Here is a 25,194-nt window from a genome sequence, read left to right on the forward strand (position 1 = left end):
TCTGTTATCTCAGCACCAACCAACATCTGCTCGCTCCCTTCCTGCGCTGCTGTGCTGTTCTGGCCACGACCCACTAAATCACGATCCTGCACACGCACACACACACACACACACACACATTTTCTGCCCATTCTGGCAAAAGCTGAGGCTGTTTGGGTGGCTTTTAGTTAGCTAAGCTAACTAGCTAACCTACCAATCTAACCTATCTAGCTAGCTAGCTGGCTAAATGACAGCTGAATGGTGGGTGACTGCCGCGGTGACTGCTGCTCCTCTGACAGGTCCATCTTTACAGCTAGGCGAGCTTGGTCATGTTCAAGGTTAGCTAACCTAACTAGGCAGGAGCAGAAGCAGCAGTTCCGCCAGCCAAGCTACCAAAAAACAGCACAGGCTATCTCTGTCTCTGTGGCCTTTCTTTTCTTTTTTTGCGTCTATCATAAAAAAGGAGAACAGGTGGATGTATGAATTTATGGTCTCCTGGAGCCCTTAGCTATCTATCTATCTAACCTATCTTTCTGTCTGTAGGCTTGCTTGCTTGCTCCCTTGCTTCCTCGGGGAATCCCCCCTCTCCTCCTCCTCCTCCTCCTCTTCCTTCTCCTCCTCCTCCTCCTCCTCCGCCGCCTCCTCCTCCCGCGATCCGAGCGAAGATGAGCCCTTTCCTGGAGGAGCAGGGAAGCCGCTGTGAGTGTGAAGCGCTCCGCTTACCTTCCCTCGCCTTCAGGAGAACGGTGTTGGCCACGATATTCTCGAGCTCCATGTTTTCCTGGGCTGCAGGCCCAACCTCGTCGCCCGCCTGGGTTGGCAGTGAGTGAGTGTGTCCTCCCCCACTCCCCCCCTCGGCGGAGCAGGCGAACCTTGGATGACTCTCTCTCTCTTTCTCTCGTTCTCTCTCTCTCTCTTTCTCTTTCTATCTCTCTCTCCCTCTCCCCTCTCTCTCTCTCTCTCTCTCTCTCTCTCTCTCTCTCTCTCTCTCTCTTTCGCTCTCCGACTCTCCGCCCCAAAAGCGCTTCGTCGGTTCCTCTACCGGCTTGTTTACCAGTGAACCCCACCTACACGTGAACACGACAGCGGCAGCAGCAGCAGTTCTTTCTCTTTTTTCCTTTTCTTTCTTTATTTTTACTCTACCTCTCTCTCTATCTCTCTCTCTCTCTCTCTCTCCCAGTCTACCTCTCTCTCTCTCCTGTCACTCGCTCTCCTGTCAACAGCTCAGTTGCGCCGGACTCGCTATTTCCTCATTTTCCTGCGCAGAGTGCTGCTGCTGTACTGTAGACACACGCACACACACACATAACCTAATAGCTAGTAACTAGAGTACATACAAACAGATATATAGGATATACACAGTACACTTGAAAATGTAACGTACATGTAAAGTGAACAAATTGTACATAGTTTTCATTAACAAAGAAAAATCTGAAAAAGGTGGCATGCATGTATATTCAGCCTCCTGTACCTTGAACAACATTTTAAAATGGAAGGAGTATGGCACAAATGCAGACATTGACATGTCTATCCATCTAAGGATATGGCTATACGTTTACATTACAAGGCAAATTCAGCAAAAAGATGAACGAATACCGATTTGACCGTTCATGTGGCATGTACGTGGATCAGACACGTAACCGATTTAGGACCACATATGAATGTTACTCGAATTTAATTGTAAAAAAAAAAAACAGATTTGGCAGGTTCACACAGCCATGAAAAAATCAGATCTGAGCCACATTGAGCAAAAAATCAGATTTGAGCATGGTAATGTGAATGTAGCCTAATCTGACAGCCCAGGTAAGGAGAGCTCTAATTTGATAAGCAGCCAAGATACCCATGGTCACTCTTGCGATGCTGCAGAGATCAAGGTTTTCTGATGGGAGAAGTCATGTACTCCACAAATCTGATTTTTATGGGAAAGAAAGCCACAAATAGTATCGTTTACAATTTGCCTCAAGTCATGTAGGCGGTACAGCAAATATGTGGAAGAACGTGATCAGATCAGATGTTGAACTTTTGGCCTAAATGCAAAGCGCTATGGGCGGCGGAAAACCAACACCGCACCCTGAACACCCTGAACACACACCATCCCCACCATGAAACATGGTGGTGGCAGCATCATGCTGTGGGGATGCTGTTTTGTTTAGCTGTGACAGAAGCTGCTGGGTCTGAATACAAATGTACACCATACTTTACATATTTGTATTTATTAAAAATTGTAAACCTTATGTATCATTTTCTTTTCACTTCACAACCACTTTGTGTTGGTCTGTCACATAAAATCCCAGTAAAATACATTTAAGTTTGTGGGTGTAACTGTGGAATGGTTTAAGAGGTATGCATATTTTTAAAGGCACTGTATATATGCAAAGATGGACCTAGGCATTTTATGGTCCATGGGCCATGTTCTATGGTCCTTTGCCTTTCTATAACTGGCCCTCAGAAACTCAGAAACTGGAACTGGATTTTACTACATTTTTCAAGCCCAAAACAGACTAGATTGTTCTCACTGAACAAGAATAACGTACAGAAAAACAGCAAAACATGTAATTAGACTACAAACCAAATAGTTCTTTTTTTAAGTTTTAATTTAATTTAATTCAGTTTTTTTGCTGCAAACATATGTTAATAGGCCTGTCACAATAATTACATTATTGAATAATCATACAATAAATGGGCATGACCTCAATAATATTTGATATAATCAATAATCATTATTACTCAATATTGTTTGTTGTGTTTATTTGCATGTTTGTTCATACGTATACAGGTCTGGGAAAAAAAGAGACAACTTAAAAATAATTTATTCCTTTAGGTTTACCAGAAAGGAAGATGAATGACCACAGCCATCAAACCAAGCTTAACTGCTTGAATTTCTGCACCAGGAGTGGCATAAAATTATTCAAAAGCAGTGTTTAAGACTGGTGGAGGAGAACATGCCAAGATGCATGGAAACTAAAATAAAAAAACAGGGTTACTGCACCAAATATTGATTTCTGAACTCTTTAAACATGTTCATACTAGACATCTCAGACTCCCACTTTAAGTGAATGGTACTAAACAATAAGTAAATATAGTGGCCTGCTATGAAATACGCTCTTTCAGGCTGATAGGGAAGTCTAATCAGTATTTTAAAAAGTGGCAAAAATTCCATGTCCAAATGATCAATCACCTCTGTAAAGGTACTAGCAGTTTTTGTGCATCTTTGTTTTTATAATTACTGTATTTATTATGCTATTGTTATAATTATTCAAACTGTAACTGTCTTATCTGCTACTCTGTATTTTGAGGAGGTTTTTATTAACATTTTATATTAAATATAAAATGTTAAATAAATGCTGATCATCAAAAATTATATTGAGAAACTTAAACCTGTGTGCAGAATTTATTTTTAGTTGTTTTTTTCCAACACAAGGATAAACTATAAATTCCCTACAGACATATTTCCGCCTTATTTTGACGAACAGCGCCATCTACAGGAACAGTGGAAGAAGCGCTTCAGTCATCTCACCCGCGGAAAAAAGGCTCTTCTTTTTTCAAACTTGATTATATGCATGAACGAAAACTGAGAGAAACAGGAAGGGTGTGTATGACAAGCCGTCTTAGCATGAAATTACACCAAGAATACCAAAGAAGTCACCTCTGGGTCAATATTAATATAACGTGTTCTTTTTGTTTTGCAGCATAGTTATTTACATTTCATGCAAACACTAACATGTAACAATATATTATACATTATTAAATATTTGCTATGAATAAATACATTTTTACAAATATAGACAAATCCTGACTTTCACTTTAAAGTACTTTTTTGCACATTTGATACAGTTTTTTTCCTGCGCTTGCAATGCCGTCTGGTTAAGTTGAGTAAATATTTAAAATAGTTAACTAATACAAAAAAATCTAACATTTTATGATATCTGGAATAATTTTTCATTTGTCAGAATTAATTTCTACAGGTAAAAAATAAGTTATATAAATTATGTATTTATCTGTGTCTGGAAAAAAATGTAAGTAGTAAAAAAATTATTATAGATTATTTTTTATTACAAATAGATTCCATCTAAATAAATGCTAACATGTATGACTTGTCAAAATCACATTGAGAAAATGTTATTCTGGTAATATAATAATTAATAATCTGAAGGTCTGAGTTTAGTATTAGTAAAATATTCATAGTAATTTGTAGTGTTTTATAACTTACTTTAGTAACTTATTTTGTATAATTGTATTTTGTATTATCATAATGAATGTTACTTTACATAATAAACCCGATAATGTCATATTTTGAAGTATAGCTTCTTGTTTGACAATATTCTGTGTAAAAGTTGTGTATGTGTGAAACAACAATGTTCATTTTACTCAAACATAAACCTATAAATAGGAAAATCAGATATATATCATATATATCATATTTTTTTCCAGAGCTGTATGTATAAATGCTCAAGCTTAATAAAATATTTTTTTGTTTATAATAGCGTGTATTCTTGGTTCTGTTCTGTAGAGGGCGACTCTCAGTCGGACTGGCCGCTCTCAGCTCTGGGGAAGAAGCCGAGGCTCGTTTCCGCTTCTCCTGCACCCAAACACAACACGTGTGTGCGAGAGAGTGAGAGAGTGTGTTACTGTTTATTTAGGGTTTAATTAATCTGCTGTTTAAAACTCGCAGCGATGGTTAAACGGGCCAGCAAACGCAACACGTTCGATTACAACAAAAACCGAAAGAATCAGAAGAAGAAGCTCAAGAAAAAGGAGAGACCGACCATCGGATGGTGAGTTCAGCCCGCTAATCCCAGCTAACTAACCCCAGCGCCTAGACCAAATATAACTAACTAACGTATATAACTAACTAATCCCAGCGTCTAGACCAGCTAACCTACTAACCTCAGCGCCTAGACCAGCTAACTAACTAACTAACCCCAGCGCCTAGACCAGCTAACTAACTAACTAACCCCAGCGCCTAGACCAGCTAACTAACTAACTAACCCCAGCGCCTAGACCAGCTAACTAACTAACTAACCCCAGCACCTAGGCCAAATATAAATAACTAACCCCAGCGCCTAGACCAGCTAACTAACTAACTAACTAACCCCAGCGCCTAGACCAGCTAACTAACTAACTAACCCCAGCGCCTAGACCAGCTAACTAACTAACTAACCCCAGCACCTAGGCCAAATATAAATAACTAACCCCAGCGCCTAGACCAGCTAACTAACTAACTAACTAACCCCAGCGCCTATGCCAAATATAAATAACTAACCCCAGCGCCTAGACCAGATAACTAACTAACCCCAGCGCCTAGACCAGCTTACTAACTAACCCCAGCGCCTAGACCAACTATATAACTAACTAACTAACTAACTAACTAACTAACTAACTAACCAGCCCCTGCGCCCAGACCAGCTAACTAACCCCAGCGCCTAGACCAACTATATAACTAACTAACTAACCGCAGCACCTAGACCAAATATAACTAACTAACCCCAGCACCTAGACCAACTATATAACTAACTAACTAACCAGCCCCTGCGCCCAGACCGGCTAACTAACTAACCCCAGCGCCTAGACCAGCTAACTAACCCCAGCGCCTAGACCAACTATATAACTAACTAACTAACCAGCCCCTGCGCCCAGACCAGCTAACTAACTAACCCCAGCGCCTAGACCAGCTAACTAACCCCAGCTAACTAACTAACCCCAGCGCCTTGACCACCTAACTAACTAACCCCTGCACCTAGACCAGCTAACTAACTAACCCCAGCGCCTAGACCAGCTAACTAACTAACCCCAGCGCCTAGACTAACTAACTAACCCCTGCACCTAGACCACCTAACTAACTAACCCCTGCACCTAGACCACCTAACTAACTAACCCCAGCGCCTAGACCAGCTAACTAACTAACCCCAGCGCCTAGACTAACTAACTAACCCCAGCGCCTAGACCACCGAACTAACTAACTAACCCCCGCACCTAGACCAGCTAACTAACCCCAGCACCTAGACCAGCTAACTAACTAACCCCAGCACCTAGACCAGCTATATAACTAACTAACTAACCAGCCCCAGCGCCTAGACCAGCTAACTAACTAACCCCAGCGCCTAGACCAGCTAACTAACTAACCCCCGCGCCTAGACCAGCTAACTAACTAACCCCCGCGCCTAGACCAGCTAACTAACTAACCCCCGCGCCTAGACCAGCTAACTAACTAACCCCCGCGCCTAGACCAGCTAACTAACTAACCCCCGCGCCTAGACCAGCTAACTAACTAACCCCCGCACCTAGACCAGCTAACTAACTAACCCCAGTGCCTAGACCACCTAACTAACTAACCCCCACACCTAAACCAGCTAACTAACTAACCCCAGCGCCTAGACCACCTAACTAACTAACCCCCACACCTAGATCAGCTAACTAACCCCCAGCACCTAGACCAGCTAACTGACTAACCCCAGCACCTAGACCAGCTAACTGACTAACCCCAGCACCTAGACCAGCTTACTAACTAACCCCAGCGCCTAGACCACCTAACTAACTAACCCCCACACCTAGATCAGCTAACTAACCCCCAGCACCTAGACCAGCTAACTGACTAACCCCAGCACCTAGACCAGCTAACTGACTAACCCCAGCACCTAGACCAGCTTACTAACTAATCCCAGCACCTAGAGCAGCTAACTAACTAAACCCAATGCCTAGACCAGCTAACTAACTAACCCCAGTGCCTAGACCACCTAACTAACTAACCCCCGCACCTAGACCAGCTAACTGACTAACCCCAGCACCTAGACCAGCTAACTGACTAACCCCAGCACCTAGACCAGCTTACTAACTAACCCCAGCGCCTAGACCATCTAACTAACTAAACCCAATGCCTAGACCAGCTAACTAACTAACCCCAGCCCTTTGCAGCTTAGACTGGATCTTGCTGCTCCAGAAGCAGAGGAACACTGTTATGCTATGATGAAGCGTCCTAATTGTAAATTGTGTATCTCTTATAGTGCACAGATCCGAAAGGCTTGGGATGACCGGAAATCAGCCAAGCAAAATATGCAAGATATGGGACTGTCATACGGAACAAAAGGGGTGCTCCCCATCAACAAGAAGGTAAGAATAATTTTGCTTTACTTTGTATGTAAAATACGTGATGTAACATGTGGTCATAACATTGTGCTTGTGCATGTGTGCATTTTTTAAAACAGTTTTTCTGTGTGTTTATTACAGAGCTTTAGTGCACCAGTGGAAGAAGCTCAAGCTGTGGTAGTAAAGCCCTACGTCATCAGAGGTATGACATTAAACATTGGCCATTTCTTGATATGTGAATTTCTTGAATTTATGCTAATGTTTTAGGTCCTTTACCCAAAAGTTATTAAACAGACTTATTTTTGACCATTGCAGTTTACAAAATTGATTTATGATTCTGCTTAGTTTATGGCAATGTTTAGGGGTGCTATTTTCTGTGTACGTTCATTATTCGCTTTTAGCTAGTGTCGACTTTACTGTAGGCATGGGGGAAGTGTACATTTAACAAAAGCCTACATTTTGCGCTGGACTCTATTTTAAGCATACATCGTTAAATTTTTGTGTGTACTAAACTGTAAATGTAATGAAATATATATTGTTTTGACAGACAATTCTAGAATCACAAACTTGCTGTAAAGTCTGTAAACCAAATGTTGTTTTTGGTATTGCAGAAGTAGTCTTAATTTTGAGTGTTGTTAAAAAAAGTCTGTAGTCCTAATTTCCCCATACTTGCAGATGATACCCTCTAGGTAAGCTGATTAGCTTTGCATAATTCTTGACAATTAAAAGGTGGATTTTATAGTTACAATCCACATGAGTATATGGCTAATAAAATAGCAAGTTCACAGCATATCAATAGGTTCTCTGTTCTTGTATTCTTGTGAGTTTGTTCTTGCAAGGTAACTTGCCAAAAATGTTCTTCCCAAGAACACAAGTCCATTCTTCATTTTCTTGGTATTGAAAAACACCCAGTGTGCCTGAATAGGAAAATCATACTGTACTGTAATTGTCATTCTGCGCTTTGTCTTGCAAACATTACACGTCAATGAAAATTAGGCCTGTAACCCCAGGGAAGAGCTTCAAAGAGTGCTTTTCTTAAGATTCTCCACTAATGAATACAGCTCTTGATTAGGAGAGTCACCACAGGGCTCCCGCATAAAATTTTAAGTTAATATCTTTAGCAAAGAAAAAAAAAAATTACCATTTACACCACATATTACTGGTATATGTACTGTTAAGCTGTTCTGATTGGTTGACCTTTACACTAACATGCCAAAAGTCATGTGACACAAATTAATATTCCTCCTGTGTTGAATGTGGATGTGATTTCTGCAAAGGTTAAAACCTTTCTACAGCCAGTGAGAGCACGAGATGAGACGAGTGAGCATTGATACATTCTGTCCATTTTCTCATCCATATACTTTCCTTTTTCTTCTGTGTTATTGCTGCAAATCAGCACACAGACTCTTGTATGGCTTGTTTTTTTATACTTATAACTTTATATGGAAAAAAATGTTTCACGTGTTGTCAGGACAAATTGTGACTTTCTGTTGATGATCAGTCATGTTATACAAACCACATCCACTAAAAGATTCTAGAAGTTTTGTAAAGTAAAAAGTACAACAAAATGATGACTGAATGTCACACAGTGTAAACCTGGTATTAAGTGTCCAGTAGGGGTGTGCCATATCATATCGTACGCGATAATATCGCCAACATTTTTGAATATCGTGAATGATATTCTACTCTAAAATATCGTGCCATAACACTCACCCCTAATTATCTCATCAGGGTTCTACTTTTTAGCTGTTTTAAGCAAAAGAAAAATTCACACATTTCTCATTTCCTATTAAATATCTACTAGAGACAGATTATATCTGTCCAGTATAATTTATTTTACTTTAATCCTGGATATATGGAGATATTTGGAGTTCTGTTACAAATCTGCAAAAATTCTTGTATTTTTTTTTTAATATGTTTATTTTTTTGTCATATCGCCAAGAGTATCGTTATCGCGATAATACCATGAAATATCGTGATATTATTTTTGGGCCATATCGCCCACCCCTAGTGTCCAGCACCCTGTCTATGTCTTCTCAGGTTTTTACTCTTTCCCCAGTTCTCCCTTATCCATCACATTATAAACCTGTAGGGTTGGCACTGTTTGCATACTGTGCTTTCACATAGTTTGTGGTCTTGGATGTTTGTATTACAAATTGCTCATTAAAGCAACATTCCATGAGTTTCAGGAATCTGGGATTTAGGGACCTCTCTGGTCAGAATGTGCAACTGCACAGAGCATGCAGAAAAGTACCTGAAATTGTGTTTTTAAATACATATTTTTATTGTCCTATTTGTATTCTTAAATGCTGTCTAAATGTAAAGCTATATTACATTCAACAACCTACCAGACCACTCTGTTTTAGAATTAATCTATTAGATATGGCAGAAACGGCCGTGCAAAGACACTGATACCATTAATTTAAGATATTTTGTCCTCTTCAAGCTGTAAAATTTTTCTATTTTCAATTTAGAACCCTGAGAGAGCACAATTGGCCTTGCTCTCTATGGGTGGGTAGATGGCGCTCTCTCCCCACATAACTCCAAAGGTTGATGTCTCTCGGCACAAGGCGTCTGTGAGCTGATGTATCGGAACCGGGTCGCTGCGCTTCCCTCCGAGCGCGTTGTGAGGCTACTCGGCAATGATGCATTAGCAGCCGTTTGAAAAGAGGCTGTGGCTGACCTTGCGTGTATCGCAGGAAGCATGTGCTAGTCTTTACCCTTCTGGTGCTGGGGCATTATTTGTGATAGGGGGAGTCCTAATAAGTGAGTTGGGTAATTGGCCTTGTAAATTGGAAAGAAAATGGGTAAAAAATCAATTTTGTAAAGCCACTGCCAATTAACAAAACCTACATTCTCGTTTACAGAAATGGAGACAGCGGCAAGTCTTCGAGGAAAGAACACAAGAACATGCTCCAATGATCTAACAGAATTCGTTCAGTACATGATTAGGGAACACAACGAGGACTACAAGGTAAGAGCATCTTCAACTGACACTGATATCTTTTGTTGGGCCTACATGTGCGCAAAAGCCACAAGCTATCATTAGACGGGCACAGCCTGCTGAAGCATTGTTGTGCATAATAATGGTTTATGCCCTTGCAGGCCATGGCGAAAGATGAGAAGAATTACTATCAGCACACGCCGAAGCAAATCAAGCGGAAAGTGGAGTTATACAAGCGCTGTCATCCTCAGGACTATGGGGCCTTCATTGCATCTTTGCAGGCAGAGAAGACGTCTTGATTGCTGTTGAGAGCTGCTGGACTGATGGACTGGAGGGGCAGAACATTCCCCTGAATGCTTATAATAATCTGCAAGTTGTTGAAGTGAGGTTTAATGCGCATATGTGTACAGCATATTTTGCATATTGTCATATTGCCACTGTCACATGTAATTGTTTTATTTCATGTGGAAACTCTACAGGATAAGGTAAAACCTTTACAGGAAGTTAATGTAAAGAATTTTATTTTATTAATATTTTAGGAATATTTCTCATGAAATCTTTGGCATTATGTACAAAAATACTGCAAGATTCACATTATGTCAAACAAAATATGAAAATGATCTTTTTTTAAACATCAACAGCAATACACACACACTCATATCAGACACAGCAGTGCTGCTGGAGCTTTTAAACTCTTTGTCGATTCACTGTCCACTCTATTAGACAATTCTATCTCCTCCACCATGTAGAGATAAATCACAGTTTGTGTTGGTCATCCTCTAGTACTTCCTCAGTGGCCACATAAAGCTGCCCTCAGGACGCTGTTGGAAAGATAATTCTGTTTGGTGGACTTTTCTCAGTCCAGCAGTGAAACTAAGTTGTTCAAAAACATATTTTTGAATTCACCTACTTTTATTAGCAGATCCCTAATGCTCTGCAACCTTTACTAGTGTCACTGCAGTGCTGAGCATGATCTACCACCCATAAAAATAATACATGCTCTGTAATGGCCCTATGGAGTCCTGACCATGAAAAAAAGGAAATCAACAATGAGTGTAGACACAAGGGGGTGCTCCTAATATTTTAATATGACTATATACAGCTCTGAATAAAATGAGACCACTAACAAATAGTTTCTTTGATTTTACTAAATTAAAAACCTCTGGAATATTATCAAGAGGAAGATGGATGATCACAAGCCATCAAAGCAAAGTTAACTTCCTAAATTGTTGCACCAGGAGTAAAGGCATAAGGTTATCTATAAGCAGTGTGTAAGACTGGTGGAGGAGAACATGCCAAGATGCATGAAAACTGTGATTAAAAAGGCTATTCCACTAAACATTGATTTCTGTTATTTCAGCCATTTCTCATTTTCTGCAAATAAAATAAAACAATATTCATTTTACTCAAACATATACCTATAAATAGCAAAATCAGAGAAACTGATTCAGAAACTGAAGTGGTCTCTTCATTTTTCCAGAGCTATAAATTGATTCTTATTGCAGAAACTTGGGAAGATCATTCAAACACAATAATTTTCACAAAAAATGTGCAACATTTTTACAAAATTACAGTAATACCTTTTTATTTCAGATGTTGTACGTTGCAGCAAACATACTACATACAAACATACCATGTACTGTTATACAGTTCAAAACAAGTGAATAACTGAAAAATGCATACACTTCTTTGTATTCATTTTGTTTTAATTTCCAGGAAGAATTTCATAGTGGTGGAGCACAGCTCACACAACTGCAGTTGAATGAGCTCATATTAGGTCACAGGGCTTGTAAGACTGCATTGTTCAGGCAGATGCTGATCCAAATGGATTAGTCCTACCTTATATAACTGAACAAATTCTGTTGCAAGTACTTTCATCCCTTAAACTGCCTTTTTTCCACCTAAAACTACAGTGGTGACATTTTTCTGAGGATCATTTTGTACAAATGCTTTTTGCTGTACAAGCATTGCTGCAACTAGCTTCAAGACAAACATGTACAATCTACTTCAATCTGTAAATATTCCTACAGTAATTGAGTAATAGAATGCTGTACATTCACAGATGTCTGAAACACAGATGTATAATGCTTTTGCTTGTTTTTCAAATCTGTTATTAAACCCTTATTAAATACATATGTACATGTCAATGTACATGTACTACAAGCATTTACATTACTGGTTGTGATTCACACCTGAGGAACGCTGCACCCATGGCTGAATTTCAGCCCAGTATTTTTACATTGGTGACAAGCATCCATCATGTTCACAGTCATAAAGCTCACAGTCAAAAATATTTACCCATTTTTGCAGATTTCACACTTGTACAAATAAAGTGCTACAAAGGATTCTCTGATAGCCCATTTTCAAAAATGTGGAACGGACTCTGTTCTGTTTCGTCCACATAAATCTGAATCGTTCTACACATTTCCTCTGTTGATAACTTATTCTGCGGCGTATTCTCTGTTCCACTAAAATAGGTACAAACGTGGGCTAGTTTGCCTAAAAGCACCAATGTTTTATAGGCCTGAACGGAACCAGATCCAGAATCACAGATATTTTGGTGGAAAAGGGCTACAAATGATGCTTTAAAAGAACTCATTAGGCTTTGTAAAGAACCATGTTTATGATAAGGATGTGTGTGAAGAACCTTTAATCACCAAGTAAATGTTATTTTATACCTTTGAAATGTTCATCCCACTTGGGGCGGTTTTACACCTGCATTGCCAGACTGATTAAATCTGAATGGTATGATTTGTTTGGACAGGTGTGAATATAGTAATTGCACTCGGATGTGTTCACCATATATCAATCATTTCTCACTTTTGGGAGAAATCAGTTATTTTCTTAACTTTCTGAACTATGGTTAAGTTATTTTAATTGCCTTGATGAATTGAAATATGTCTAAATAAAGCACAATTTACTTTTAAATGAAAAAAAGTTGAAATCAGCCATCACACCATGTTAAATATTATACAGTAACGTGCACTAGTCTAGAACACAGGCCATGACAGATCTGACCAATAAGCAGAGAAAATTCTCGCATGGTTTGTCCTAAAACATTTTGGTGCACGTGGAAAACTGATTCACATATTAAATTAGCCTTATTGTATTAAACTGTGCCAACTGAGTAATTGCACCAGTGGTTGTTTTAATTAAACCAGTTTAGACCTCAGTTTAGATCTCTTTTTTGTAACCTTTCATTTATCAGTATAACCATTTGTAGCACTTTTATTTTAAGTTTGCACTCCAATCTGGCCTCCAGTTTTATTATGGCACAAAAATACCTTTCCAATCCAAACTGTGACCACTATTCAGTGTATGTCATGTGTAAATACCACACAACTAAGACTAAAGACAAAAGAGACAAAAGAAAACCTTACACTTGTTTGAGTTAATACAGTAGTTACAATCCTGGTCAGTAATTGTACAATAGTTTACAAGAATATATGTGTCTTTGTTCCTATATCAATAGCACTGTCCTTATGAAATGGTAAACAACTGCTTGTGTAACAAGTCCTTATTAGTTCTACTGTAAAGGGGTTTGTTTTTTGTAAAACTATTCAAGACAAGCCCCTTGTGTCACGTTTACACCTGGTCACTTCAAGTGAGAAGTATGTAAACTGTATCCTGGAAAAAAAGTAGATATTAATTGCACTAGGGTTGCACCAAACATATGAGATTTTCACTGTATTTTCTGCTTATCGCTGTTGACATGATGAGGACTGGCTAGATAGTGTCTTGCTGTAAGATATGACATGTATGACATATCATGCCTATAGGTTTCTCTGAATCTGCATTAGAAGGCATAAAATAGCACACAATGGCCACAAAGCTAACAGCTAGGCTCAGCCAGGTTAAAGCAGCAATGCTAACACATACGGCAGCCAGAATCAGCAGTTTTGGAGCAGTTAGCCACATTGCTATAAGCTGGCCTCGACAGGCTTGAAGCATGTAGGCTGTGATACTGTTTTTCTGAGCTGAATTACTTGCTGATAGTTGTTGACAGGCTGAGGCCACTGCTTAGATAGAGTAAGTCTCGAAGTTTGCTATAGTTTGTATGTATCGTTTTAGTAGGTTATTTTAAATCTGCATTATTAAGTTGGTAATAGAGAGTTAACAGCAATGCTAACTGCTGGGTTAAAGTCACAATCCTAACAGGCCTTTACTGGCTTGGAGCATGTCAGCCACAATGCAACACCAATTTAAGCCTCCTAGTCAAATGTCTTCTGTTATTCAGACTGCAATATGACTGCTGTATTGAGCAGAATATGCCATTATTACTGGTGTACTGGGAGGGATTGTGGTTGTTTAATGCATCTTGGAGAGATGACACATTTACACTTCTAAAACAAATGGCTCAGATTGGTCACACACCAACAACTGAAGTGGGTTGAATGATCCTGTTTAATCCTTGTGTCTTGGGTCCATGTTTACACTCGCAGGTTTATGTGGCTTGGTCTTAAAGTGCATGAAGTGACCAGGGGTAAACGAGGTCTTAGATAAAAATGATGATTTTATGACCTTTGAGGTATCAACTGTCTGCTACAACTCATTTCAGTGCAGCATGCTTGAGACAAGCATTTATAACCTAAGCATTTAAACGAGAACCAGCAAAAGGAACACTGCCGGGTGAACACAACTACCAACATGCATGGATGACATTCAGTAGTACATTCTAGAAATGCAGAAACAATCATGATGGTCAGTGAAGAAGGCAAAACACAAGTTGTAACAAACCTCCTGGAAACTCAGGAAGCATCAAACCTCAATTTACACAGACTACAATCATTTATGACAACAGAACATAAGCCACTGTATACTGTGAGTGGTATAATGGATGCTACCCTTATCTGCACTGCGGCGTTGACTAGCAACAAAGTAAGTGTTTGCACGCCAACACTCTTTCTGATTGCCTTGCACTCTTTTTTCCTTACTAAGTTGGCCTTGAGTGAGTCTTTATGGTTATCATTATCTCAGACTTCCTCCTGGATAATGATCCCTTTCTCAGTACTTACACGGTCAGGGTTGCTTGTACCCTGACCTCACGCCAGCTTCAATAAGAGATCCTGCAGGCTCTGGAGGCTGCAGGCCGCCGTGGCTCCCACAGAGCCCAGCTGTAAAGACAGCAGAAAGAGCTTCCTCTGATCCGCCACTGAGCCCAGAGAGAGAGCGTCACGCAGTTCAGGCACGCTAACAGCATTTGGCTTGTCCTAAAAGAAAACACAATGAGTTTGCATAGCTTCAAGACAAAGAGTGGTACACAGTGTAACACAGAGACTGGGATTACATTTGAGATGTTCCTGAGAAACTGCTAACACTGTAATCTTGCCTGAAGTCTTTCTTAATGAGCTGCCTGTTTACCAGGAACACCATATGTCCAAATGTTTGTGGCCACCTCTTCTCATTCTGAATTCACTGAATGTGCAGCTTTTTAGAGTTGCCCATTGCTAAAACAAATGTGCAAATGCAAACACACAGCTTGTCTAGTCCATGTAGAGAAGTATTGGGACTATATCTGATGCCAGGCATGGATTAGAGGGGTATAAAGCCCCCAGCATTGAGCTGTAGAGCAGTGGAACTGTGTTCTCTGAAATTATGGTACTTTTTGGTTGAGCTAGGGAGTTGGGCATGAAGTGGGGTGGTGATCATCCAAAATGCTGATGTCACTAACACTCCTGTCACAGAATGCAATCAAATCCCCACAGCAATGCACCAAAATTTACTTCCAAATTTACTTCCAAAATCAAGATAAGCTTGCTTTAATATGTTTAATTTCAAAAGAAATCGTGATTAAGCAGATGTCCCAATACTTTTGTTCATATAGTGTACATCTTACTAATACCCCTTTGGCTGAAAAAAAAAACTCAATTAGACATTGTTTGTTACAGTATGAGAAAATGTTTTCACACTCCTCCATGCAGAATTCTTTGATCTGTGTAATGTACGATAGGTTTCTTGCATGCACAGCCCATTGCAAATCCCTCCACACAGCATCTCAATTAATACAATTACAACTATGGCTTTGACTCAGAACCATCTGTTTCTTTCACAGTGATTGTTGTTTGCTAGATTTAGTCGATTGTTTTGAGTCATTGTCATGTTGCATGGTCCATCTCTGCTTTAGGAAACCACAGACTTCATGCTTCATAGTTACAGGTATCAGATTCTTGTGCTCAACTGCAAACAGGTCAGTTACTAAAACTTCAGATTAATCTGTCCAGAGCACATTGTTCCAGATGACTTAGCATTTGTTTTCTGGCATGCAATATACTTGCCCTAATATTTCTTAATTCTGATGGCCTCAGTAACCTCTTTGGATCTGGGACATGGCGATCAACTCACTTCAACAATCATGAGAAAACCCAAAATAATGTTATGCTATGACAGACAAATCATCCTCCCAAATCCATTCTAATGTTTAAATAATCAACAGCATATAGTATGTATCATTAAAGGCAGATATATAGAAACGTTATATTGTAATTGCTCTTTTATTACTCTGTAATTCCCATATCACTGCTCCCTTACTAAAATTTGAACAAAGGTAGGTGTGGTTAATGAACTGTGTCCTTAAAAGATATTTGCCCAAAATAAATGAGCCAATAAAGGCTTAGGAGAGGAATTATGAATACTGTAGTGCTTCTCAATCACCTGTTTGTTTCCCAGTATAACCACTGGCAGCTGTGTGTCGACTCTGAGCAAACGGTGGAGCTCATCCTTAGCGACTGGGAGTCGGCTTCTGTCCGAGGAGTCCACCACATACACCAAGATGTGTGTCCTTCTCAAGAAATCTGTCCAGTACACACGCAAGTCCTCACCTCCTCCAACTGATGAGATAAAAAACAACTAACTATATGTTTTTCCAATTATGCTCTATTTTCTACAACACACATTGGGCCTGGACCTTGCTTAGGGTTAAAGTAGCCTGTCTGTACCAGTTTACCATTAACTACAACTACATTCCAGTCTCAAGTTTATCAGTTTATCAGTAACTGGTCCTTCAACTTCTAGTCTATGACCAAACAAACAAATCAGCAAAAGAGCAAGGGAACAAGCGGTGTCTGTTTTTACACATCAATAACAACTAAAGAGCGTTGCTGTTTACTTTATAAAAATAGAACGGCCGAATGAAGTAGGCTTTGATAGCAGTATGTGAGACCCTGGTGCCTCAGGGCAAAGCAGCTAAATTGATTACTTCATAACTAATGCAACAGTTGCAGGACAGCGCATGTATACATGTGCATCTGGTGCTTACTCTCCAGGACGTCCAGTTGGCAGACTGGCGTGTGGAGCCGGATGAAGTTGAAGCCGCGGGTGGGTCTGCAGCATCTCTTGCTATCCGCTCCACTCAGGCCCTGCAGGACGCTGCTCTTTCCAGCTCCGTCCAAACCCAGGACTAAAACCTGCCTCTCTCTCTGCTCCTCTTCCTCCTAATACCACACATTCAAACAAGAAAGGGTAGAGAGGAAAAAGGTTATGTCTAATGATAAAACTTTGGTGTTTTGCTGTTACTATTGCTGATAAAAGCGCAGTGTAATTCGATATTGATCATTTCTTATTTAAAACCCATTGAAACAAGTGTGTCATGATGTATCTTACACAATACAGTGTGAGTAATACTGTGATTTTGAAAATCCTAATCGTGATAACAGTATTCTATTTATTACTTACTGTGCAGCGTATTTTTTTTTGTATAATTGTTTGTGTTTGCAGTTTATATGCATGCACTAAATATTCTGTATCTTAGTATTTTTGTAGTATTTCTTTACATAATTATCTTATTAGTCCTGGTGAATTACTGTTGTTAACAATTTTTTTATTTCAACTGAATGTTTGTTGTATTTATATTAAATAAAATTATTTTGTTGCAGTAGTATATTCTAGAAATCGTTTTTTGCCATATCACTGGAATAAAATTTTTCCAAAAGTACCCTAAACTTTGAGTTATTATTTTAGTGCCATATTGTCCACCCTTAATGTCGACTTTCAGAATCTGTCGCATGTTTTGTTTAACTTTTAATGAATAGCACACTTTTGTATGTAAGTAAAAGAGATGTATTGATGTTCTTTGAATTTGAAGAACAGATTCTGTTGTGACTACAGAATTTATAACATTTGGCAATACGACAGCATTTTATCACAACTGATAAATTGTGGTTATTGTTGTAAATGATACAATTTTCTAAGCATATTTAATTGCAACCCATATAACGGTTTCACTAATAGTAATACAGCTGATTTAAAGACTTCCAAACATTTTTAGCAGAAAATAAATAAAATGCTGATGATAAAAAAAATGTCCGATAGCAACAGAATTACAAGATCCTTGTGCATCTCTAAAAAATAAAAATAATTACTCTGAACATTTGCTTAATATCGTGTTGGAAAAAAGTGTGACCAATGAGAGAGTACTACCAATTTGAGTTAAAAAATCAATCAATTAAAATGATCTTTATCTGGAAATAAATATGGTTCAACTCACCTCCAACTTTAGCTTAAGTGTAGCGTTCTTATTTATTAATTTTACATATACTTCCAATAATACACTATATTGTCTAAAGTATCTGCTCGTCTGCTTGTGTTTGGTGATGTAAGGCTTGGATGGAGCTGCTCGGCCATGGAAACCTATTCCATGAAGCTCTTTATGCTCTATCACTTTGTTGCTGAGTTGCTTTCGTTCACAGTCGCTTCTATTGCATTATAAAAGCACAGTTAACAGTTAACTGTGGAATATTTAGTAGTAAAGACATTTCATAACTAAAGTTATTGCCCAGGTGCTGCATCCTATCACTGTACCACTGGAATCACTGGAATTCACTGAGCTCCTGGGAGATACCCATTCTTTCACTAGTGTATGAAGAAGCAGTCTGCATGCCAAGTTACTTGGAAGTAATTGAAACTTAAGTTCCTGAGTTCAGTGATTTGGATGGGAAGCGAATACTTTTTGCAATATAGTGTATATTGTTTTCAACTTTAACTACAGCAATACATTTTCAACACATTCTGCTTTCAGTTATTTCATATATAAGGAAACGTAATCTTCAACATTTGTTACAGAACTTAATCAGTACTGATTCTTGAGATTTAAAACCCCAGAGTGAACAGAAATGTGACTTTGTGATCAATTACACTTCAGCTAGGGAAAGGAATCCCCAAGAAGGTCACTGTCAGTCTTCTCTCAGTGAAGGAAGAAGGATGTGGTCTTTCTCTTCCTGTCACTAAGCAACACCCCATCCAATCAGGCACCTACATGGTGATTAGCATTCTCCTCTGAGCATACTGAGGCACTTGATAAAGCTGTGTGACCAGCAGTTTGGAAAGATTTAACGGCAGGCTTCGGCTGTATGTGGCCTTTATTGAACCGAGTGCCTCTGTTTAATCTTATGTGTAAACTGTAATAATTCTGCTCTGGGGAGGATGGATTTTCCTTCTCTTCTCGGGATTTTGCCCACATGCTGAGAGTTTTCAGCTTAATTTGGCAGACTTGAAGAATGATGCAGATGTGTTCTTTCTGCTGTAAAAAAAAAACTGCCATTCAGACAAAAATAACACGAAGTGATGTGTGATGAGGCTGCAAAAAAACAGTGAAAGAGAGACTGAAATGCAGGTGTGCTCATTTCAGATGCACTCTGCAATTCTGCTGAACAACAATTACAGTACAGAAGTACAGAATCTGTGGTCTCTAAACTCCATGCATCATGCAGAGCCAACCAAATTTGGATTAGCTGGATTGAGTAATAATACTGAGAATAGCAGAGTGTCCTGATATCCTGGAATTTTGGTGGCAAATCTTTGGAAAATGTAGAATTTTCACAAAATGACACTAGTTATTTTACATTAACATATTTTATATTTAATCATAGGCCTGTCACATTAAATACATTGCCAACGTATCATAAAATATATGTACAATAATTTTTGCTGCAATTTTGCCTATTGTGTTTATTAAGATGGTAGTGCCCATTAACAAGTAATTTTATTTATTAAGTTAGTTAGTTAGTATTGTAAAACATTCCTATTTCGAATGTCTGAATATTCTTAATAATAAGTTATTGAGTTATTTATTTCCAGAACATTATACTGTCCAAAAATATTATTGTGACAGGTCTAAACTGAACCATAGTATTTATTTGTACTCCGCAACACACTTATTATTGTGTATAACATAAAAACATGATTTTTAATTACTTAAACACTTCTGCTTTAACATTGTGCCATAATAGCTGTGTAATGTGCTGCACTGTTTTAAAACATTTCAAATGACATTTTTAGGTTTTTTTTATTAAATACAATTTAATTGGCCTACATTTTTGTTAATATATGTATGGATGGGTGATAGGATTAAATATTAGACATTTTTAACATCTCAGCTGCTTGGAACTTGACTGTGTCAACAAAATATAATTGTGTTTTATGAATTATTTTGTCTGTTTACTTTCTAAACACAGAACGTTTTTTTTTTTTGCCATTTGCCAACTGTTGGCACATCCCAAATAACTACCTTGTTTGTAATTAAATATACTCAGTTGGTCTGTGTTTTCTTCAGGACTGCGATATCCATTATATTCTTAGAAAAGTATTGTGCACATTACAGAGAGTTGGATCAAAATTAGAAACATTTTATCCGACCACCACACACATTTCTTACATTTAGGTTTTTCATTAATTTTGCCTTTTTTTTCACCACTGCCTCCAAAAGATATGTTTGTCTAGCTTTTTAAAGAAAAGGCAATTACAAAACTACAATTTTTAACATCCTAACAAACACACCAATTTTTTTTTTATTATTTGATGTTTTTACATATTCTTCCCAACTTTTTGGCCATTTTGTTCAAAATATTTTGGGTGGCCAAATATTTGCTTTCCTTTGTAAATAAAAAGTCAGTTTGACAGTGTTTTTAAAGCACTGGCCATATCCAAAACATGCAGAGAGAAGGGTATTATGTTAGCTAACAAAATGTATTGCAATATATATTTCTCTGCCAAACTTTATGTAAAACATTAGGATATATATTTAGAAATTGCAACTTGTAAATATTTAGGAATAGGTAGCCTACTTTCCTTCCCTTTTATGCTGTTTCACTTCTTTTTCCTCCTTTTTTGCTGACTAGACTTATATATTCTTAATAATAATTTACTCCTCAGTTGAGGAGCCGTTTGAAAGGCTGGAACACCTCAGTGAAGTATTCCTCAGAGCTGTAAGCTACACACGGTCAGGTTCAGCAGGTAAACTCCTGCTCCGGAAGTTTGTGTGACTGTGTGCGCAGTGTAATCTTCACCTCTGCCCCACCTGAGGAACTCTGCGGCGGCGCTGTGAGACTGAGACACTTCACAAAACAAACACAGCTCACCTCCTTGAACACGTAGTAGTCCTCCGGCGTCCATACGCGCCTCTTGTACAGTAAATTTACAGCTACGAATAAAGCGGCTCCGACGGCGGTCACCGCAGCGGTGAGAGCGACAGAGATGTGCCGGAGCAGAACCATGTGGGCCGGGCGAGGCGGAGCGGAGCCGGGGGGACGGCGCAGCTGCTGTTGGCTGTGGGGTTGGTGGTGGTGGAGCCGCTGCTGCTGCTGTGGCGCCGCGCCGTGCCGCTCGAGCTCAGCGCCTGGTTACCAGCACACGTGACTGCCTCGCTTGTTTTGTGTTGAGAAGCGCCCGCCTGTTTCTCAGTCGCTGATTGGTCGAAGGCGGGAGGCGGGGCGTGGCGTTCCTGTGGGAGGAGGAGAAAGAGGAGGGCTGTTCTCCTGATAGAAAAGAACATCTGGCCAAAAAAAAAAAAAAAAAAAAAAAAAAAAATATATATATATATATATATATATATACAGATCTGAAAAAAATTAAGAGACCACTTCAGATTCTGAATCAGTTCCTCTGATTTGATTATTTATAGGTATATGATTGAGTAAAGTGGAGATTGTTATTTTATTCTATAAACTATGGACAACATTTCCCCCAAATTACAAATAACAATTTTAGAGCATTTAGAGCATTTATTTGCTGAAAATGAGAAATTGTTGAAATAACAAAAAAGATGCAGAGCTTTCAGACCTCAAATAATGCAAAGAAAACAAGTTTATAATATTCATAAAGTTTTAAGAGTTCAGAAATCAATATTTGTTTTTTTTAATCCCAGTTTTAATGCACCTTGGCATGAGCTCCCGCACCAGTCTTACACACTGCATTTGGATAACTTTATGCCACTCCTGGTTAAAAAATTCAAGCAGTTCAGCTTGGTTTGATGGCTTGTGATCACCCATCATTCTCTTAATTATATTCCAAAGGTTTTCAGAACATCATCATTAAGTGGTCTCTTATTTTTTCCAGAGCTATATATATGTATATATATATATATATATATATATATATATATATATATATATATATATATATATATACTTGTGGTTTTAAAAAAATATATAATTTACAATTCACCAAATCACAATATCTAAACATCAGAAAATAAAGAGCTGTTTTTTTAAATATAACCTCTGCATCCTTGTGAGAAGAAAAGTGAACTTTGTGGCAATTTAGTCACAGGCAAGTAGGTGATAAGCCCTTAAGTATATTCTAGCTTAAACATGTGGAGTTTGGGGGCTCAGGGCATTCAACCACAGAAAAGAATGTAAATGCAAACCTACTGAACAGCTTTATTAATGAGTGGAAAACGATCAAAGCGCACAAGAAATCCAATCACAAATGTTTAATGGTTGAGTGGATGAAGTAGAACTTTGTTCTCAAGTGATACTTTGGGAGTATTAGCACTTATTAGGTCCAACTAAATAACTTTCATCTAAATTAATTACACAGTGAGTTGGCTAGATGGCTAGGTTGTAGATGGTGGAAGGGTTGTAACCCCTTTAATCCTGAATCCTGAACCTATGTCTGTGGCCTACACAAATGTCATGCTCTATTCATGTAGTAGTTGATATGAAAATCAGTGCTTTTGTGAAATAGAGCGTTTTCATTTTATTAGTTTCAGTGGTTAAATATTATATATACTACATTTTAAGCATTAAACTGACAATAAAATGCAACAAACAAATAATATCTATGTGCAAATGCAGTGGAGTATAGGCATTCTCAGTGGAGAATATAGTCACACACCCTCTGTGTGTGTTGTTCTGTGCTTTTGGTGTTTATAGCCAGTTTAGACACATATGCATGTTAGTCCTGCCCTGCTAAAATGTTTCGTTTTGTATTGCCTTCTCTAACTTTGCTTTGACGCTAACAGGCAACAGTTTTGTTGCATTGTCCAACGCTTGTCACTTGTGGGTGTGTTTGAGGCTGTTCACGCTATCGTGGGTGGGTGTGAACCCAAGTTACCAAGTTATCGAGCTATCCACTACTTTCTTCCTAGCTTTACTTTTTTTCCAAATTGTCGCTTGCCACTTGTCACTGTGTCATGGCTACAAATTGACCCCTTCCACAGGAAATGAATGGTCTTCTGTTAATCTGTTGCCTGTCAATGTGAATGCAGGAGGGTGAGAGACAAGACAGTGACCCCCAAGCAGCATTGCACATGCAAGATGGCAGAGTGCGGGATGTTCCACGACTTTCTCTGGGCTTCATACATAACTCTGTGCTGCGAATTAAAAATGGAGCGGTGGCTTAATAGAAAGCATTTATTTTAGTCTGAGATGCATGTACCCTTGTGTGACTTTTACGGGCAGAAAGAATCATAGTTTTATATACAGAATCTTTAAGTGAATTGCATGTTACACTAAGCTCATTAATGTGACTAGCTAGGTTTAGCCTCCAGTATGTGTGTCATTAATACAGCAACCAAATATATGGATATAGACTTCAGGAATTGGATTTTGATGCTATAAATTTGAACAGTGTTCAGTGTGAATATAGATTCCATTACAGGTAGATGGGTTTTTGAACATTTATTTATAAGACACAGGGTGTCAGATTCAGTTAACCAAATAAATTATCTTAAAGCAGGATTAATTTATTTATCATCACCAGTATAGAGCTCAGTAAACAAATTCTTAAGCAGCATTCCATTCCACAGGGATCTTAGCTGAATCTCGTCAGATTCCTGACACTGGATGTCAGTTAAAAGAACTGCAGTTAAATAAGTGCTTTCATCCAGTACCAAGATCACTATGGCCATGCTGTTGTGAACACAGCTAGGCATGATATTGAGATATATCTGTGCAGTACAATTACTGCTTCCTCAGTTTTTAAGGATCTGTGCTGACCACATATCCCAGAGGCCCCATGTTTAATGCTTGGCCCACTACTGCAGTAGGAGTCACCAACAGCATGCAGACCATGCAGTCTTTTTGCTCTGTGATTAAAGCAGGAACAGAGCCAGTTCTTCATTAAAAATATTCATTAGATACAGCTGTGATGACTTACATAAAAAGCAGTCATTATCTTCATGTTCAGAAGATGTGCAGCAGGCAGTGAATGTTATCTGCAGAACATTTGATTAAAGTATGTTCCTGTACCACAGAGAAGGAGAAAGAACTCTCTGTAGATACATGATAACCCAGCTACTGTAGCTTACTTACCCTATAACAAGTCCAGACACAAGCTTACTTGTGGAGCAATTCTTAGTTAATATTAATAATCTATTAGGACAATCACAAAAATGTACCTGACTCACATAATTTTTACTTATTCATTGTTTACTTTACAAAGTAATAAAATGATCAGCATATGCCATCATACAGCATATTAAGAAAACCTGCTTATCTCTTGACATCTAGTATGTTGGAAAACTGTTTGTGTTTTACACTCTGATTCCTCCACCTCTGACCCTGCCCATTTCCCAGTTCTATTTCCACACCTCAGGTTGCCAGGTATAAACACAATAGCAGGCAAACTTGGTAAAGACCGTGTGCTGCAGTCCCAGCATCCTCCTAAAGCAGCATTGCAAGTCTTCAGTCTAGAAATAGAAATTGGGTGTGGATGCTTGAAATCTAAATTGTAAAAAACTTAATGTATAAAACAGGTTTGATTTTACTCCATTACAATAGATAAAACTTAATAGTAAAACTTAAGTTAATACTGACAATGTGAAGAACTTTATAATGGCACGAAAGATGCAGAGCTGATTAATTTTCTCAAAAACAAGTAAGCACAAGTAAGTAAAAATTTTAGCCAAAAAAAAAAACATGCATGAGTTGAATTCTATAATACACAGTCAAGTCACAATATTATGACCTCCTTCT

The 25,194-nt window shown here is 38.6% G+C and overlaps 3 protein-coding genes across 3 annotated transcripts in view; 1 reads left to right on the plus strand and 2 right to left on the minus strand.

The window, feature by feature from the left end:
* The window catches only part of grk6 (G protein-coupled receptor kinase 6), a 58,551-nt gene extending 57,326 nt beyond the window's left edge, over positions 1-1,225 (minus strand). The window contains exon 1 of the mRNA XM_007244427.3: positions 703-1,225. Coding sequence (XP_007244489.1) covers positions 703-754 — 52 coding nt within the window. The 5' untranslated portion in view covers positions 755-1,225. The remainder of the gene's footprint in view (positions 1-702) is intronic.
* Positions 1,226-4,534: 3,309 nt separating this feature from the next.
* Positions 4,535-12,172, plus strand: nop16 (NOP16 nucleolar protein homolog (yeast)). Its single transcript, XM_007244426.4, has 5 exons — positions 4,535-4,754; positions 6,981-7,086; positions 7,204-7,264; positions 9,930-10,036; positions 10,168-12,172. Exons 1-5 carry the CDS (start codon positions 4,654-4,656, stop codon positions 10,303-10,305), a joined length of 513 nt encoding a protein of 170 aa, XP_007244488.2. The 5' UTR covers positions 4,535-4,653; the 3' UTR covers positions 10,306-12,172.
* arl10 (ADP-ribosylation factor-like 10) lies at positions 11,575-21,614 on the minus strand. Its single transcript, XM_007244425.4, has 4 exons — positions 21,358-21,614; positions 17,262-17,436; positions 16,658-16,833; positions 11,575-15,216 (listed from the first exon to the last, which is right to left on the minus strand). Exons 1-4 carry the CDS (start codon positions 21,490-21,492, stop codon positions 15,049-15,051), a joined length of 654 nt encoding a protein of 217 aa, XP_007244487.3. The 5' UTR covers positions 21,493-21,614; the 3' UTR covers positions 11,575-15,048.
* Positions 21,615-25,194: the final 3,580 nt, after the last annotated feature.

Source organism: Astyanax mexicanus, chromosome 17 (assembly GCF_023375975.1).
Source record: "Astyanax mexicanus isolate ESR-SI-001 chromosome 17, AstMex3_surface, whole genome shotgun sequence".
Lineage (NCBI taxonomy): Eukaryota > Metazoa > Chordata > Actinopteri > Characiformes > Acestrorhamphidae > Astyanax > Astyanax mexicanus.

Coding starts and splice junctions, on each gene's coding strand:
- nop16 (XM_007244426.4), top strand. CDS start 4,654: ATGGTTAAACGGGCCAGCAAACGCAACACGTTCGATTACAACAAAAAC. Junction 7,087..7,203: donor TGCTCCCCATCAACAAGAAG/GTAAGAATAATT, acceptor TGTTTATTACAG/AGCTTTAGTGCACCAGTGGA. Junction 7,265..9,929: donor AAAGCCCTACGTCATCAGAG/GTATGACATTAA, acceptor TCTCGTTTACAG/AAATGGAGACAGCGGCAAGT.
- arl10 (XM_007244425.4), bottom strand. CDS start 21,492: ATGGTTCTGCTCCGGCACATCTCTGTCGCTCTCACCGCTGCGGTGACC. Junction 16,834..17,261: donor CCAACTGGACGTCCTGGAGA/GTAAGCACCAGA, acceptor TTATCTCATCAG/TTGGAGGAGGTGAGGACTTG. Junction 15,217..16,657: donor TTATACTGGGAAACAAACAG/GTGATTGAGAAG, acceptor GTTTTCTTTTAG/GACAAGCCAAATGCTGTTAG.